The following is a 16,407-nucleotide window of genomic DNA, read 5'->3' as shown; positions in this document are numbered from 1 at the left end:
GTTTGATCTCTCACTTCTTTCTCTCTTTCAAGACAAGCCACCTTCTCTTTTATATTAGTTGCTAGCTTGACTCCTACAGGAGGCTTTCCATGTAAACATTTCAACTCACTCCCCTTACACACTGTGGCTATGGCTTCAAACTTCTCCATCAAGGAAGGTAAGAGGGCCCCCTTTCCAATGAGTCTCGGTTTGATCGGCTGTTTCTTCAGCGTTTTCAGTCCCTGTTCTTTTTGCTCGGCCATGACAAACTTGGCCACTATATCCTTCACGCTGCCTTGTCTCTTTATTTCTTGCGCTCTTTTAGTCCGGCCCGTTTTTTGCACGTCATGTTCGTTGTCTTTGTTGGGGTTCGCATGACCAGAAACTCCTCTTTTGGAGGACAGAGTTCCTACCTCCCTCTGGTGGGTGATGGTGGGTTTGGGTGTGGTCCTCGTGAATTTGGATTGTAGCAGCTGGAATGTAGTAATGCGCCTTGGTATTAAGTCTCCCGCTCTTTGATCTCCTCCACACCTTCTTTGCAGCCTGCTTTTTTGTGGATCCAATGAGGACTTTTCAGAGCCGTTGGTGACAGTCTCAGGAGTTTCTCCCTGGTTTACTTTTTCAGGAAGCTGACCCATCTTGATGCCTGCATGAAGTTGAGTCTGTTTCACTGAAGTCTCACTTCTGTGATTAGGACAATCTGCGTTTCTTTGTGCTGCAATACCAATTGGCTTCTCCAGGTCGCTATGTTTGGTGGTCCACTTGGGAAGATCGTGTGTTAGGTATTGCAGAAGACTCTCGAGAATCCCTCGGAGCGCCGGATGGCATTTGGGGTCTCTAATCAACTTCCTCAGTGCGCTGCCATTGGGGCTGATTCTGGTTTTCTCAGAATCTGGTCTACAGAAAATAGAGGAGATGCAAAACTTAATCCCTGCTGCTAAATTTATTCTCTAAAAGCAGCTAGCACCAGCATGAACAAGAATTTGGGGAGAGCTATTAGGGTATGAAAGGGTGGGATTATACCTTTAGGGATGACTTAATCTCTTTTACCCAACTAGAGTCAATATTACTGAAATAGCTGCTTGTTGTTTTTACTTGTATGATTTTCCGTGCGATTATAATCAGTCAGTCGAAATGATTCTTGTAAATGCACTGGTTATTCAAGGAACCACCCCACCCCTACAGCAAAATAGATAAGATGTTCAGACTTGAAGTGAAACCGTATGAACTTGCCATAAGCGATTAGTTCGGGGGAATGTTGAACAGGCTGTAATAAAAAGAGGAGATCTGGCAGGTAAGGAAGAAGCTTCCAAAATAACTGTCGCAGTTAAGATAAAGAAAGACGGGCACATTATGTAAATATATATAAGTCCATTTTAATTGTCATGCCATTTTAATATCAACCATGTAGCAGTGCTCTGACAGTATAGTGTCTGATAAGAGCATCATCATGCAGATAATCACAGTATAAGAAAACACGGCTGCCATCTCAAAGTCAGCGTTCATTAAAGTATGTCATAATTTCTACCACATCTCACATGCACTGACAGATAAATAGATAGATCAGTTTAAATGTATTGACTTGATCCGGCTCTTTAGATCCAGTTAATATTTTTTAGATAAAAGCAGGAAAGTGCTGAGCCTAATGTTAATCAATTAGGCTTTGCACAAAAGGTGTGCAGATGTTGCTCCGTTGGACAGTAGTGCTGTATGTGCTTTATGTTAATACAGGTTAGCTAGTCTTAGAGTCATAGGTGTTGTGTCCCATGGCTTCAAAAAGTTAAAATCTATGTGGAATAAACTGACAACAGATGTTGTACCAGAGAGATAATCTCACAACAAGCATTCGATATCCAAAAACACTAAAGAAAGGAGACTACAGCTTCCACATTTTAGCCAGAGATGACAGATGGTTTGAGAGAGGAGGGAGTAAAGGGAGCCATCCATGTCAAATTGGAAAATCCTTTCTTGAACAGATGAGTTGGATTGAGATTTATAATCTGCCATCAATGTACAATACAGTCCGATCACCTGACCCCACCAAGTTTTACCCCCGTTCACACCTTGAGACTGGAGCCTCTGACTGATAATGTGTTGTTAGAGGACAGGGTCTAACAGTCTCCTCCAACGACAGCTAAGTATCCCACCGATGGGTCTGTTTCAGAGGTCTTCAACATGGGGTCTGCGGAGGTACTGCAGAGGGGTCGCGAAAGTTTTGGTTGATTAGACGTTTTTTTTTTTTATTCCCCCCGCAATTGTTTCCATAAATTTAAATGTCTTTAAATACACAAAAGTAGGGGGTCCCCGCTCCAACTCTCCATCAGTTTGGAGGTCCTTGGCCTGGAAAACGTTGAAGACCCCTGGTCTATTTAAACCCCAACTACTCCCCCAGCTCCAGTTGCCTTTCTTCAGCGTTTTTGGATATCCCATGACCTGGATGACTTAGAACCCTCACAGACGTATTGCTACTCCTTTTTAGATGTTCCTTGGTTCCACATTTATAATGAGATGAGATTTTACCCTTCTAATTCATGACAGATGTGTGGCAGTAGTGCAAGAGACGTGAGGAGAGGACACCTCTTAAAACTACTGAGATACTACAAAGTGGTGTGGGGCAGAGGGAAGCAGTTTTTAGAGTCGAGTGCAGTTCTGCTGATAGCCAGTTGGGTTCAGGCCAGTGAAGAGGAGGATTACTTGTCTATGCTTTTCTCTGAAGATGCCGCCTTGAACAGCGCTTCCCCCAACTCCTCCAGGCGTTCTCTTTTGTCCAAGTCCTGGTACAGGCCTGGAGGGACCTGGCTCAGGCCGTGCATGAGGCCATAGAGACAAGCTGCGATCAGGCCCGTGGCCTCGCTCTCACCTGTAAGAGAGTTTTCACAAAATGCACAGTGAGCGTAGCTTGTGTTAATAATGCCCCGTTGGAGGTCCAGACTGCCGTAGTTCTCACCTCCGTGGAACATGGCTCGTTTACACAGCTCGGCCCAGTCGCTACCCGCAGCCAGAAGGGCGTCATAAGCTATCATGGGGGCATCGTGGCCTCTCCGACCCGCACGGCCTTCTGAGCTCCAACGCTTGTATGTCTATATGGACGAAGAAGCAAAAGAAAAACTGTAAGGAACTGAAATGTGTTGGAATACAAAGATGAAGAGCAAAGGACTTACTTTGTCTGTCTCCTCGGCGTCGTAGCGATCAGGGAAGGAAGGTTTGTTCTGTCCCTCCTTGTCGATCTCTCGCTCTTCAAGGTAAAACTGCCACTTGGCCTCAAAATAAAACCAGTTTTCCTGATACTCTGCATAACAATACACAGTCACAAGTGTTAACACAACTCCTTATGTTATTTTTTTATTATTTTTATTTTAATAAGGTTTTATTAGGAACTTGTTTTGCCCAAACAATACAGCCTCTTTTTGCCAACATGTTCCTGTTTTTCTATGAAGAAAATAAACCCATGACGTAAATTAAAGCAAGAAATGAAGACATAATACCACAACCTCACCACCAACTTCTGAATTTCATCTTCAGTTCTCATGAGATTAATTCGCAGATTCAAAAGGAGAGATACAAAATATATATATATATGTATATGCAGTGCCTCGTCAAAAAAAAAAAAAACTCGCCACCTGGATTTAACTAAGCAAATAGGTATGAGCCTCCTATTGGGTAATTACTGCATGGGTGATTATCTTTCAGCTGGCAACAAGTTATTTAACCCCAACTGATGCAATGAGCAGCTTCTCATTTCTTCAACAACCATGTCTAAAGATACATCCTGTGGTCGCGGAAAAGATGTTAGTCTGTTTGAGAAGGGTCAAATCATTGGCATGCATCAAGCAGAGAAAACATCTAAGGAGATTGAAGAAACTACTAAAACTGGGTTAAGAACTGTCCAACGCATTATTAAAAACTGAAAGGATAGTGGGGAACCAGTGCATCAGGCTAAGAATAACAGGGAGTTTCTAATTTCATTCACTTTCAGATGAATGGTCAATATATATAGCGCTTTTCTACCTATTGGTAATCAAACCACCCCGGGTGAGGGCTTTCTTACTGGCTATTGACAGAATATTAAACATGTACTTATTACCAAAGCCCTGAAGAGAGTGTTTTACCCAAGTACAAAGTTTTAAAGCTTAATGGAACATGTGTTTTCAGAGCTGGGCATTCCCAAAACACACGATACAGACAGGAACAGTCTAACCTGCCATGTGTCGTATGGTCTTCTTGCAGTACTCCTCAGCTCGAGGGATGACCTTCATGAGGTCCCGGCCCCAATTCACAAGGGGCTTCCCCTGGATCGCGTACGATGCAAACAGCGCTGTTGTCAGGGAGCCTAGGAAGCCTGAAGCCATGAGTGACACCACACGTCACTGCTAATTCAGTCAGAGTCAACAATAAAGTAAGAAGTAAATCACTGTTAAACCAAGTACTATCACTATCACATGATCACCTGTAGGGTGGTTGTGCGTCATCCTGCCAACCTCAATGCTGACCTCCACCAGGCTTTCTAGTCTCTCAGGCTGCCAGTATCGCATACCCACACACATGGCCTTGGCAGCCGCCCCGAACCCAGACCCTGAACATACACAAGTACACACAATATGTTTTACTGTCTTTATGTTGGTCTCATGAAATGGTAAATATGCATTTCTTAAATCTCCAGTGACCTTTTTCATTGAAAGGTGTATGCCAGGCGAGAAGGAAGTTGTGAGGTTTGAGGTGAACGCAGGGCTCCACTGTCGCGGGATCGGGAGCTCTTCCCTGGAGGGACACAATGGCTTCAACGTAGAGACGCACCAGCTCCCGGTACAGATCCTCCAGACACCAGTAATCTGAACACACACACACACACACACAGACACACACACAGCGGTTGAGAGTCATTCATGACTGGCATGCGAGGCGAGATGAGTGGCGCTGCGATGGGGCTAAGTTTAGCCTCAGCTTGCGGCACCACAGATTAGGACCGGCATGCCTGCGGTGGAAGTGGAGTCACTTCCACACACTGCGAGGTCAACTGGGATTCACGGGCAGAGTCCACAACCGCAGTGCTAGAATGTGTGCACTGTATATGAGACACAGAGAGAGGCGGCGTTGACAAAGAAGCATCATCCGTAAGTTAGAGATCCAGGACTTCAATGACAGACGAGGACTTGAATTATAAATCTGTGCAGTGTCACATTCTTCCAATATGTGTAAAGGGAGAGATTTTTGGAAAATAGTCATTCTGATTAAAATGAAGTCCTTTCTACTTCAGATAATAATGTAGAATACACTGTCACATACAGTATCGTTATTTATGGTTTAATATTTCCTTCAACTTTGACCCTTCTTGAATGTTTCTACATGATTTGATATAAATGTGGTCTAGAGAAGAACTTAGCTGAGAAGAAATTGGCTATAAATGTGCAACAAAGAACTAGCTGGGAGGACAAATAGCCGACAACTAAAACACTAACATAAATATCGTGCATCACGCTCCATACATTGTGCAGACACGCTGCAACGTGGTTAAATAGGGATTCCTAATCTCAAAATATGTCATCACCATTTTTTTTTTCTCCCCCAGGACCAATGTCATTGGCTTTGAGCCTCATCTGCAGCCAAACATGATACTGGCAGATTACACAAGAGTCCAACGGGCTATTGTTCGGTAAAGGGGAGCCGAGGATCAGCTTTTCCGTCTATTTTGGACTCTTCTTTCCCGGCAACTCCAAGCCACGCTGTAGGGGCTTTGATATGACATTTAGGTGAGGGGATTCATAGTAACGTTTGTCACAATTATGGTAATGTCGGCAGGTTTGGTTTGCCAGTAAGCGATTAGCAGCTTCCACTGACCGTATAGAAAGAGGCTCTCTAAACGTGGACCGGATTGATGTTGTGTCAATATTTTAGGGATCCATCATGTGGTGCCTCTAAATTGTTGTATATAGAAAGAAAATGTCTCAATAAATACTTTATAATGGATTTCTAAATTCAAAAAGTATTGATATAAAAGCAAACTACCTATTTGGTATAGAGTGTAGCTGCTGGAAAAGCCGTAATTAAGAAGTGGCTTAGACCAGACCTGCCCTCTCCGGATGATTGGTATAAAATAAACCATGAGATTTTCATAACAGAAAGAAACTAAATTTGATTTGAAAAATGTTAAAAATAAAGAATTAAACACCAGAAATTGGTTAGTTTTTAATATTGATACCACTGGCAGTTACGCTTCTTGACGTCAATCCTAAACGCATACCTGTCACGAGTGCTTCTGCTGTGGTCATATGCATCAGCGCTGCATCACTCAGTGGCCAGTTATCAGGGTCCAGTTTCAGGGCTGCCAGTCCGCCCAGAGAGGCCAGCTCCTCTTGGATTTTCTTGCCGGAGGTGCAGCTTTCCCAACGGCCCTTTCTGTAGCCCAAGGCATCACCGGCAGCCCCCAGAATCATGGCGGCCTTGAATTTCTCCATGATGCTGGGTGTTTGTGTGAGATGTTCTCCTGAACAACGCGGTCCGACTGAAATTCAGATTCACCTCCTGGCAGAAAAAAAAACAACAACCCACAGTCGAGACTGCTTTTAGGTGCCCTTTACAAACCCTAACCCTAACCCTAACACATCCTGAAGAACCTCCACCAGCCTGTCATCCGTTCACCGTTTTCTAAAATAATTTCCTCTATCTCTTTTTAGCACGACCAGCCTTCCCACCCTCAAAGCTCTGTTCTAGTTCCTCACACTCCAAGTACCAAGGGCGGGCAAGCACACACACACAGTAAAGCATCACGTTATCAGCCACAGCTTCTTTGTGTCGGGCGGCAGCGAGTTCAGTTCGAGCGATCAGGTGTCTCCTAAAAAGGCAATCCCCATGGTCTCAAAGCCTAAAAGGCTGAATGGCTGGGTGTGGAGTGGTAATGCTAATGTGCTGCTGGGCTGGACTGTGTTGACATCCCACCAGCCCCATGGGAGGAGGGTAAGAATGGAGCATCATCCCAACTGATGCCCCTAATCCTTACGTCACTATTTAAAACTTTTTTATGAATCATCTTCTGTTACCAGCCAGTCCACTCTCCGGTTATGTCCACTGTTGCACTCGAGACGTCCCTTCCCATCTCTCCCTTTAATCCTTCAATAAAGTCCTGAGAGGGTTAATTACGCAAGTCGGGTTTACACACCCATCACTTTATCATTTCTCAGATGGTGAATGTGGGCCGAAACAACGGTAACAGTAGACAAAGCATTGCCAGAAGAGCCAGTGGTGGTGGTGATGATACTCAGCAGGAATGCAACCTGATAAGGGACAACTGTTACCCAGCAGACATTCTGCATACACGCCAACACACAGTGAGGGACAGCTGGTTCTCAGCAGGAATATACACATTTTTGCTGTCCCATTCACCGCTGGCATTTCTCTCTGAAAGACACTGACTGGCCAAAAACAAAAAGTCACAAACTCTAATATTTCGTTGAACCGCCTTTAGCTTTAATTACAGCACACATTCACTGTGGCATTGTTTCGATAAGCTTCTGCAATGTCACCAGATTTATTTCCATCCAGTGTTTCATTCATTTTTCACCAAGATCTTGTATTGATGATGGGAGAGTCTGACCACTGCTCAAAGCCTTCTCCAGCACATCCCAAAGATTCTCAATGGGGTTAAGGTCTGGACTCTGTGGTGGCCAATCCATGTGTGAAAATGATGTCTCATGCTCCCTGAACCACTCTTTCACAATCTGAGCCCCATGAATCCTGGCATCGTCATTTTGGAATATGCCCGTGAGCATCAGGGAAGAAAAAAATCCATTGATGGAATAACCTGGTCATTCAGTATATTCAGGTAGTCAGCTGACCTCATTCTTTGGGCAACATAATGTTGCTGAACCAAGACCTGAGCAACTGCAGCAACCCCAGATCATAGCACTGCCCCCACAGGCTTGTACAGTAGGCACTAGGCATGATGGGTGCATCACTTCATCTGCCTCTCTTCTTACCCTGATGCCCCCATCACTCTGGAACAGGGTAAATCTGGACTCATCAGACCACATGACCTTCTTCCATCGTTCCAGAGTCCAATCTTTATGCTCCCTAGCTAATTGAAGCCTTTTTTTCCAGTTAGCCTCACTGATTAGTGGTTTTCTTAAGGCTACACAGCTGTTCAGTCCCAATCCCTTGAGTTCCCTTCTCATTGTACGTGTGGAAATGCTCTTACTTTCACTATTAAACACAGCCCTGAGTTCTAATGTTGTTTTTCTTCCATTTGATTTCACCAGACATTTAAGTGACCGCTTTTTTTTACCACATTTCTTCCTTAACTCTTTTCCCCATGGAACGCCTTATAGAACTACCCTTATAGAACATTCTAAGGCTACCCATGGAGGCTACACGGAACTTTCTCTTGTGGCCGTCAAAACCCGTCTTTATTGAAACAAAGGGGCCGTCAAAACCCGTCATTAAGGATTTGCGGGGGGCGTCAAAACCCGTCTTTATGGGGGAAAGAGTTAAAGACAATGGTTCCCCACTATTGTTTGAGTTTTTAATAATGCATTGGACAGTTCTTAACCCAGTTTTAGTAGTTTCTACAATCTCCTTGGATGTTTTCTCTGCTTGATGCATGCCAATGATTTGACCCTTCTCAAACAGACTAACATCTTTTCCACAATCACAGGATGTGTCTTTAGACATGGTTGTTTAAGAAATGAGAAGCTGCTCATTGCATCAGTTGGGGTTAAATAACTTGTTGCCAGCTGAAAGATAATCACCCATGCAGTAATTATCCAATAGGAGGCTCATACCTATTTGCTTAGTTAAATCCAGGTGGTGACTTTTTTTTTTTTGACGGACGATTATCTTTCAGCTGGCAACAAGTTATTTAACCCCAACTGGTGCAATGAGTAGCTTCTCATCACTGAAACAATGCCACAGCGATTGCGTGCTGTAATCAAAGCTAAAGGCAGTCCAACAAGGAAATATTATAGCGTATGACCTTTTTTTGGGGGACAGGCAGTGTATTATGTAAGATTTGATTTGCATAGACACCTGTTGGCTCCAAAGCTGCAGTGGACACAACAACTTTTTGCTTTATAACACAACTCGTTTTAACTGTGGCAGCCACGTTAAACCATGATAAACCAAATTAAAATAGCTGCTTTTGCAGGAAAAAGGATAAAAAAAACGCTCACTGGCCAGTTCATTAGGTATACCTGTTGATTAGTCGATCACATGGCAGTAACTGATTTTTGTTTGTTTGGGTCTTCTTTGTCTACTGTTGGAACTTGTGTGAAATTCTGCTCAAGTTTTGAGTCAAACTCTCTAAGAGCCTGAGTGAACCTTGAAAGAAGTGCATCTTCAACAACACAGTTAAAAACAACATGCTTTATTGACAACATCTTTCAAGAAAACGATGTATGGTATGCTTCTGTGACAAAACACATTATTCCGTAAATACTAAGGTTTTCTTGCCGGCAAAAATAATACTGTTTTAAGAAGAAGACCACACCATTTGACAACGTACCAAAACGTACCATATTAGCATACTGAACACTGAAAGGCGTTTTCTCGCTCTTGAACCTGAGGACGTCAGGTTTTCCCCTGGAAACGCTTCTTTCACACATCTCACTGCGTTAACGGACATGGGTCTGTGCACGCGACGTTTTGACAGTGCTGCAACAGCCAGAAACACTTTATATGAGCTATTTTACCCAGCTAACACACATGTAACTTACTTAGTTACTATGATAATCAGTGTGACATCTTGAATCGGCTCCTGCACCGTCTCTATATATTCAGTCTGGGGCTGAATTCATAATCAATACTGATTTACCTCTTTTTGTCTACGTTCACGCACACACCACCACAGATTATGACTTGACTTATGGATACATAAATATTGTGTCGACACCGTTTGTCAACCTAATGAGGTCTCCCTTAAGTGGCCGTTGATGGGACAGCGAGAGAATCCGATCCATCTCGTTTCAACACATGGCAAATGCTTTAACGTGGTGACAGCAGCAACAGCTGGATGTCCGTTCAGAACAGAGAGCATGGCAAACAGGGCAGCAAGAACAGGAAGCTACGTGCTAGGAAAGACTAGTACCTGAGCTCTACCTTCTGTCACTGCATGTAGCATACTACATCTTGTAAGAAAAAACAAAAAAAGAAAAGAAAAGCAGTGTTGTTCTGACCTCTATTGGTTAAAAGGCTCAAGTTTTTGATGTAGGGTAACAAACTGAGTCGTGCCTTAATACACAGCCGCCCCTAGATGGCAGCACACGCACTGTTCTTGCTTTTTCCTCTGTAGTAGTTCTGCTCTGCTAATCCACAAAGAGCAGCAGGTGTCTCCAAAATAAAAATAAAAATAAAATAAAAGTGTAAACGAACAGTTAAAACACTCGACAGCTGTGAAAAACAATATGTAAGTGAAACCTACTGTCATGTAAACTCAAAAGCTTTGTACTAGCTGTATACAGTGTGCTGCCTGATTAAAACAAAACAACAAACAACAGAAAAGGTGTGGATCAGTGCAGTTTGCAGAGGTGACCGGTCGTCGTCATCATCACCTGGATAATAGAAAACAGTCCAGCCAGGTTTCTATTCGTGTCTGATTACACATCGCAAAAGAAAAACAACGAGGATCCTAAATGCTTCTTAAGTACCAATATGATTATAAATCATCCTTACCACTTTGTTTTCTCAGATAAACTTTGTTTTTTGTTCTTCTTCTTCTTCTTCTTATTTCTGTAACAATACGATTCTGCTGGTGCCGAGCACAGAAACATGCCGCTCCGTCCAACTCTCAGTCTGAATACAAAACGTGGATGTGAACGTTTCTCCACCTGCCGCTCGTTAAAAGGCGAACCATGATTTTCCTAACTTATATTAATAAAACCTAATGAAAATATTTAGCATTGTGTTCTAAAAGAGGCAATATCTTTGACCCCCAACCCCCCAACCCCCCTCATCAAGCGCGCACACACACACACAAACACACACATACACAAACATACTAGGCAATCCAGCACACCATTTCTCTGCTCTCTTTGTGATTGTCGGAGAGCGACACATTCGCAGTGAAAATAATGTAGATCGCTTTCAGTTCATCCGCAGCGTCCGCGGCACATGCAGATTGTAACATACGGTTTCATTCGCAACTGGAAGAGGCCACGTCCTACTGCATCTATAACTTAATCCTTTGCACGTGCTTTAAAAAAAAAAAAAAAAAAAAAAAAAAGTCGACTCTCGCTGCGCCAATGGTGCTTGTAAGTGAGTCCACAGTTCAAAGCTACACCCATTGGGAGTTTGAGTGATGAGTTTCAGCGTACCCATCACTTCCATATTGCAATCCCAACGTCTGTCCAAGCCAGTAAACAGCAACAAAAACTTATTTTTTTTTTTCCTTCTCTCTTCAGTTGATTCCCTTCCTGCTTTTCTCCCCCCTCTGGCCCGGCTCTCCATCCGGGTCACGCTCTCTCTCTCTCCGTCCAAGGCATCTTATGCAGTTGGAAGAACAATCATAATGACAAGCTGCGGACAGGCTTATTGGGAAGTTGTCTCTTTTTGGCTCATTTGTATCAAAACCTCATTCAAAGAAAAGAAAACTGGAAGAAAAAAACGCAAACTCCGTCCGCAGCGCAACGCGGGGACAAACATTATGTCGCGTTGCGTTTACTTCCCGTCACGATCGGCCGAGCAAACTCCACAAAGTCGTCGATGAGGACGGGCCAGGCCCCTGAAGGGAGAGAGAGAGAGCAGAGAGGACTTTATTAGTTACATCGAAGAGGGTGGTGGGGTTCAGCTGGATTCTCGTGAGATCACAAGATCGCACAACAATTGTCTGGCTTGAAGCTATGAGTCTGTGAGGCCGTGTGAACCGATCAGCGCCACGTGAGGAGCTATGGGTTGTTGTTTTTGGTGTAACAAACAATTTGGTTTTCTTCACAAAGACGCCACGCTACCAACAGACACGTTTAACCCCCCTGCTAACTTTCAGCAATACTGAGACTATGTTGTGTTTCCTCTTCTGCACTTTCCTGCTGTGTCACATGGTTTGTTTTTTCTGATTGGTTGATATACATGGTGAAAGACAGTATTTTTACACTGTCCATGCAGTTTGCAAGAAGAGATGTTTGTCGTCTAACGAAACCATAACACCGGACACATCAGGTTCTTCAACAAAAGCTAAATACATACATGCATGTGATATAATCGAAGCTGAATATGGCACCAACAAACTCCACTTAGACGTTAGGCCTTGTGTTGTCTGAAAGGATAACAATCTTTTTTTGTGTGCATCTTAAATGCTGTAAGGATTTATGTGGGTGGACTAAAAGAATCCGAGCTGAAACTGGAGTGAAAATATTTAGATTTTGAAAAGTGAAAGGGGAGACTTGTTTCCTCAACCCTCATGGGTGTTACACCCTTGTTTATAGGAAAGTGTGATTCACAGCTTGTGTAATCGATTTAGCCAGAAATGTGGGATGAGGTTAAATCCTGCCGACCGAGAGCATCTTCATGAGCTCACCTTCCTCGTCGTAGTTTGACATGTCGTCTGCAATCATGTTGCCGAAGTCCAAAAGGAGGTTCCATGTGTCCTTGGGAATCGAGCGCTTGTGGTGCTCCTGAACGCAGCACAGAGGAGGAAAACACACAGTCTTATAATAAATACAAGCATCGAGAAATCTGTTTTAATTCGCCTTTGGCTAAGCCCCGCCCCCCTTAGTTACTGTTGCTACGTCCGACATTCTCTTCTGGGCTGTGGTTTTCTGGTTATCTACAAGGCTCTGGTATCAACATGGCTTATGCTGTGACAGCTCTTCCTGCTGAACTTTTGTCAAACTTTTATAAAGCAGCAAATAAAGTGTCCGATAGAAGTAGGCAAAAGGGGCTGCAATATGCGTTCGAAGGCTATATTCAGGACATACAAGTGAAACGTAACGAACAACAAGGCATCCAAACAGAGGCAAAAGCATACCGGTCACAGTCAAAAAATGAACCACCGCATATCCTATTAATCGAGACGGAGGCTGGGACTGACAATATCAAGGAGCAACACTGTTCATGCAAAGCTGGGTACGTCTCTATTCACTTCTATAATAATTATTACGAAGCAAACGGACCAACATTACGCACGTATAACGTTGTATTTCTTCAGCGTGTGCTAGCGTATCAACAACTATGCAACTTAAGCTGTAACGGTGATGTTTTGGTTAGCTCCCCAGGGTTTTGCGCGCACATCATTGGGCTTATCCATACCCTGGATATATACCGACAGTATAGCCTGCCGAGACCGAAAATATGAGACGCCTGCACTAAAGTCAATGGAGCGCTGTGGAAAAAGTGTCGGACCCCTGTGGGAGCTCTCTTGGCTGTGATTGGTCAATCTACATTCTAGGGTGTGGCTTAGCCAAAGGTGAATTGCCATCAATGGTGTATGGTATGCTCCTTTGTGTTTGTAAATGAGGTGGACAGAATATCACAGAAATCTATTCTAATATCTGGCTAACACACTCGTGTAAATACACAAAAATAACGTACGGGGAGAAAAGGAAACGTCACACTCACCAGCAGGAAACGGTTCCAGAGATCTAAGAACTTGAAGCGACCTGTGAGAACTAGATTCCAGTAAGCCACAGCCATCTCTAGGTCTAGGAAGAAGACCAGATAACCATTTTCAATATGGGATATGTAATACTTTTGGGTGATATTAAAATCCAGGTTTGAAAATTTGCATTTTGGTTTAAAAAAAACTGTTGTTCCTACAGTACAAGTTCTGCGTACCTAAACCTTTCTGGCCTGGGTTCTTGGCAAAATTGAAGGTAAACTGGTAGAAGTCCTTGAACTTTCCCGTGTCTTTCAGCTCTTGCTCTAGTCTGGGGAGGATCGCCTTGAGTTTCTCAGGGCTGTCACAGCTAGAGGAGACACACAACACAAAAGTATGACATCTTAAATTCTTGCAGGACTTGACTTTCATAATAAACATCTAAACACTGCAGATATCGGCGTCAGCGTTTTTCTCACCCGAGCTCGGCCATGCCGTCCAGGAACTCCTTCCTGCTGAACTCGCACTGCGTGGCCGCTCTGAACTTCCACGCCACCACGAGTATGCTCATGCTCGCCGGGTCCAGAGTCAGGTCGTCGCAGAACTGCTGGATCCCGTCTATCCCTATCTTATTCTCATCCTGGGGGTCTGCGGAGACGGTTCGAGGAAGGGTAAGCAAAACAGACAAGACTGGTTATAAATAAAGAGCGGACGGCACCCCGCCAGCACTCGCCTTTGTATCTGTTGTAGAGCTGCTCCAGCTTCTTGCGGTCCACAGAGGTTTTCATGGATTCTTTGTAGTAGAGGTCTGGGTTCTGGAAGTAGTTGTCGGTGGCGACTTCTAGTTTCCAGTCATTCTGCGTCAGGCAGTACACGGCTGTCCTCTCCCCGGCTTGCGTGAAGGACATGAACTGCCGAACCTTGTCCTTCTGCGACGACTTCAACTTGTGCTGTAAAGCGGCAACGCACACGTCTATTAAAACACACACACGCACTCAGTAATAAAAACTATAATAGTGTAGGTGTAGTTTTTGACTCGGATCCTTTTAAAGGACGGTTAAAGATTCAAAACAGTAAGTGGATCGCCATGTTTCTGTGACAGTGGGTCAGGTGCCCACTTTGCCAGGTGCTGGTAATCCAGCTTTAAATAAATGTGATGCAAACACATGCATGTGGACGTCAGAGTCCGCAAAAGTTTTAGTGAAAGATCTGACTTCCATTCAGACCTGGAGAAGCTTTCTGTAGCTACACGTTATGATCCAAGTTCTGGGGCTAAGTATGGTCGGGTATGCATGTCATTAAAAAGTCGTGCAACAACATCTATGGCAGCTCAAGTGCACAGCAAAGGATGCACCGCCACGAGGTTCCGTTACTTTACCAAAAAAATAAATAAAAAAAACACTCGGATTATCGGGAGGGATTGCACGTCCTTTGCACAACTGCAGACCTGACCCACCCGATGATCAAACAGCAAATTCACCGTGACAGGCCAGTGCTCAGCGACCCAGTTTTTCCTGGTCAGGGAGGGAGGGGAGGGGAGGGTTAGGGAAGAAGGGGGGGGGGGGGGGGGACGTTTGATCCTGCAGGCTCTCCTGACCCGGGGCAGCAGCAGCAGCAGCAGCAGCAGCACAGGCGAGCTACCAAAAAGGGAAAGGTACGTGGAGCAAGTGCGTGTCTCAAAATACCATCAACTGACCTTCCATTTCCCTCATATTCCCGACACACACACATACACACACACACACACATCACCCTGACAATGCGACACTTGGCCGAGGACACCCCGGCCCTGCATATCGCGGTGCCCCCTTAACGTTAATGACAACCGCTGTCGGTTTGTGGACTCGTTAAACGGCGCTAAAAAAAAAACTCTCCCGGTTTCTTAATTTTAATCGTACCTACCATTTTATCACCCGCTGTTTTGGCCAAGTTGATATTCAATTTATCCCTTGTGCGCATGCGCAAAAAAGAACTGCGCTACTGTACGGCGAACGGACTCATGGGAGTGCGAGTTCTGTGGCGCTGCAATTCAACAGGGCCTGCCGTTAGCTTTCTGCGTTAGCTGACAGCAGTTTCGGCGAAACGCTTACTTTATTGTTAATTAACAGACGTCCCACTGACACACAATCAAAGATAAACGTCTCAGTGTTTATTTTAACATCCTAAAACATAGTGTTACAACACCGTAAGGACAGGTTTTGAGTCAGAGCAGTCGATGAAAACTCGTTGAACTAGTTTAAACCGAGCCGTTATTGTGGTTTAAATCAAACCACATGAGGTTAAACAACACTTTAGACGAGTTTAGATAAAATTAACCCTAAAGAAGTTGTAACAATTAAAAAAAAATAAAAAAATAAAAATAAAACACTTGACACTGTCGAGCGGAAACAATATCACGTCTGAAAACTACAACTCCCATATCAAATCTGATAAAGATGTTTCGGAAGTAATCTGAAGATGGACCTTAAAAATGTTATCGTCCCGGTTATATTCAGTGCAACAGTTGCTCAGTTTTAGCTTCTGTTTTTTTGTTGACGTGTTCTTTTTGGAGCTAGTTTCCATAAAAAATATAAAATAAATAAATAAATAAAAGTAACAAAAACAGCAGCTGTCAACGTTCATGACAGCTAATGTTAGCGAAGTTGTGCTAGTCGGGAGTGTGTGTGTGTGGACTCAGCTGGCTGGAGCTGGTCTGACAGCTTCTGGGAATTTAGAGACTAATACAGCTTTAACAGTTTAAAGAAATAAAAAATAAACACTGAACTTTAAACACGGTTCAGTCAAGTTTCAGTAGGGATTTCGTAAAGCAGCAGTCGCAACCTACCTGGACGGAGCGTGGCTAGCCTCCTCTCGTCTGCTGCTGCTGCTGCTGCTGCTAGCTCCGGGTACGGACAGCTGCTGCTGCAGGTCGGGGG

General features: G+C 44.0%; 2 protein-coding genes across 3 annotated transcripts; both read right to left on the bottom strand.

Annotated features, from left to right (window-relative positions):
- Positions 1 to 2,293: 2,293 nt before the first annotated feature.
- On the bottom strand, positions 2,294 to 6,431 carry adprhl1 (ADP-ribosylhydrolase like 1; the record flags this gene model as incomplete). The annotated part of the gene is made up of 7 exons (XM_084575005.1): positions 2,294 to 2,839; positions 2,927 to 3,059; positions 3,141 to 3,268; positions 4,178 to 4,318; positions 4,427 to 4,552; positions 4,644 to 4,808; positions 6,218 to 6,431. 7 exons carry the CDS (start codon positions 6,429 to 6,431, stop codon positions 2,670 to 2,672), a joined length of 1,077 nt encoding a protein of 358 aa, XP_084431131.1. The 3' UTR covers positions 2,294 to 2,669.
- Positions 6,432 to 9,190: 2,759 nt separating this feature from the next.
- On the bottom strand, positions 9,191 to 16,407 carry dcun1d2b (DCN1, defective in cullin neddylation 1, domain containing 2b). Of its 2 annotated transcripts, none has more exons than XM_084541201.1 (7): positions 16,317 to 16,407; positions 14,226 to 14,442; positions 13,972 to 14,140; positions 13,732 to 13,862; positions 13,516 to 13,598; positions 12,476 to 12,572; positions 9,191 to 11,683 (listed from the first exon to the last, which is right to left on the bottom strand). In XM_084541201.1, the coding sequence occupies exons 2-7, from the start codon at positions 14,398 to 14,400 to the stop codon at positions 11,604 to 11,606; spliced, it is 735 nt and encodes a 244-aa protein (XP_084397327.1). In that variant the 5' UTR covers positions 14,401 to 14,442; positions 16,317 to 16,407; the 3' UTR covers positions 9,191 to 11,603. The 2 variants fall into 2 exon arrangements, with proteins under 2 accessions (XP_084397327.1, XP_084397326.1); XM_084541200.1 differs by lacking the exon at positions 16,317 to 16,407 and adding an exon at positions 15,395 to 15,583.

This window comes from Chelon labrosus (genome assembly GCF_963514085.1).
Source record: "Chelon labrosus genome assembly, chromosome: 3".
Taxonomy (NCBI): Eukaryota; Metazoa; Chordata; class Actinopteri; order Mugiliformes; family Mugilidae; genus Chelon; species Chelon labrosus.
Note: the sequence above shows the minus strand (reverse complement) of the source record. Positions and strands in the feature narration are given on the sequence as shown.

Excerpts from the sequence above, each read along its gene's own strand:
- dcun1d2b (XM_084541200.1), bottom strand. The coding sequence starts at position 15,451 with ATGCGCACAAGGGATAAATTGAATATCAACTTGGCCAAAACAGCGGGT. Across the intron at positions 13,599-13,731 it reads CCCAGGCCAGAAAGGTTTAG|ACCTAGAGATGGCTGTGGCT; the intron begins GTACGCAGAACT and ends TCTTCTTCCTAG. Across the intron at positions 12,573-13,515 it reads TCTGGAACCGTTTCCTGCTG|GAGCACCACAAGCGCTCGAT; the intron begins GTGAGTGTGACG and ends TGCTGCGTTCAG.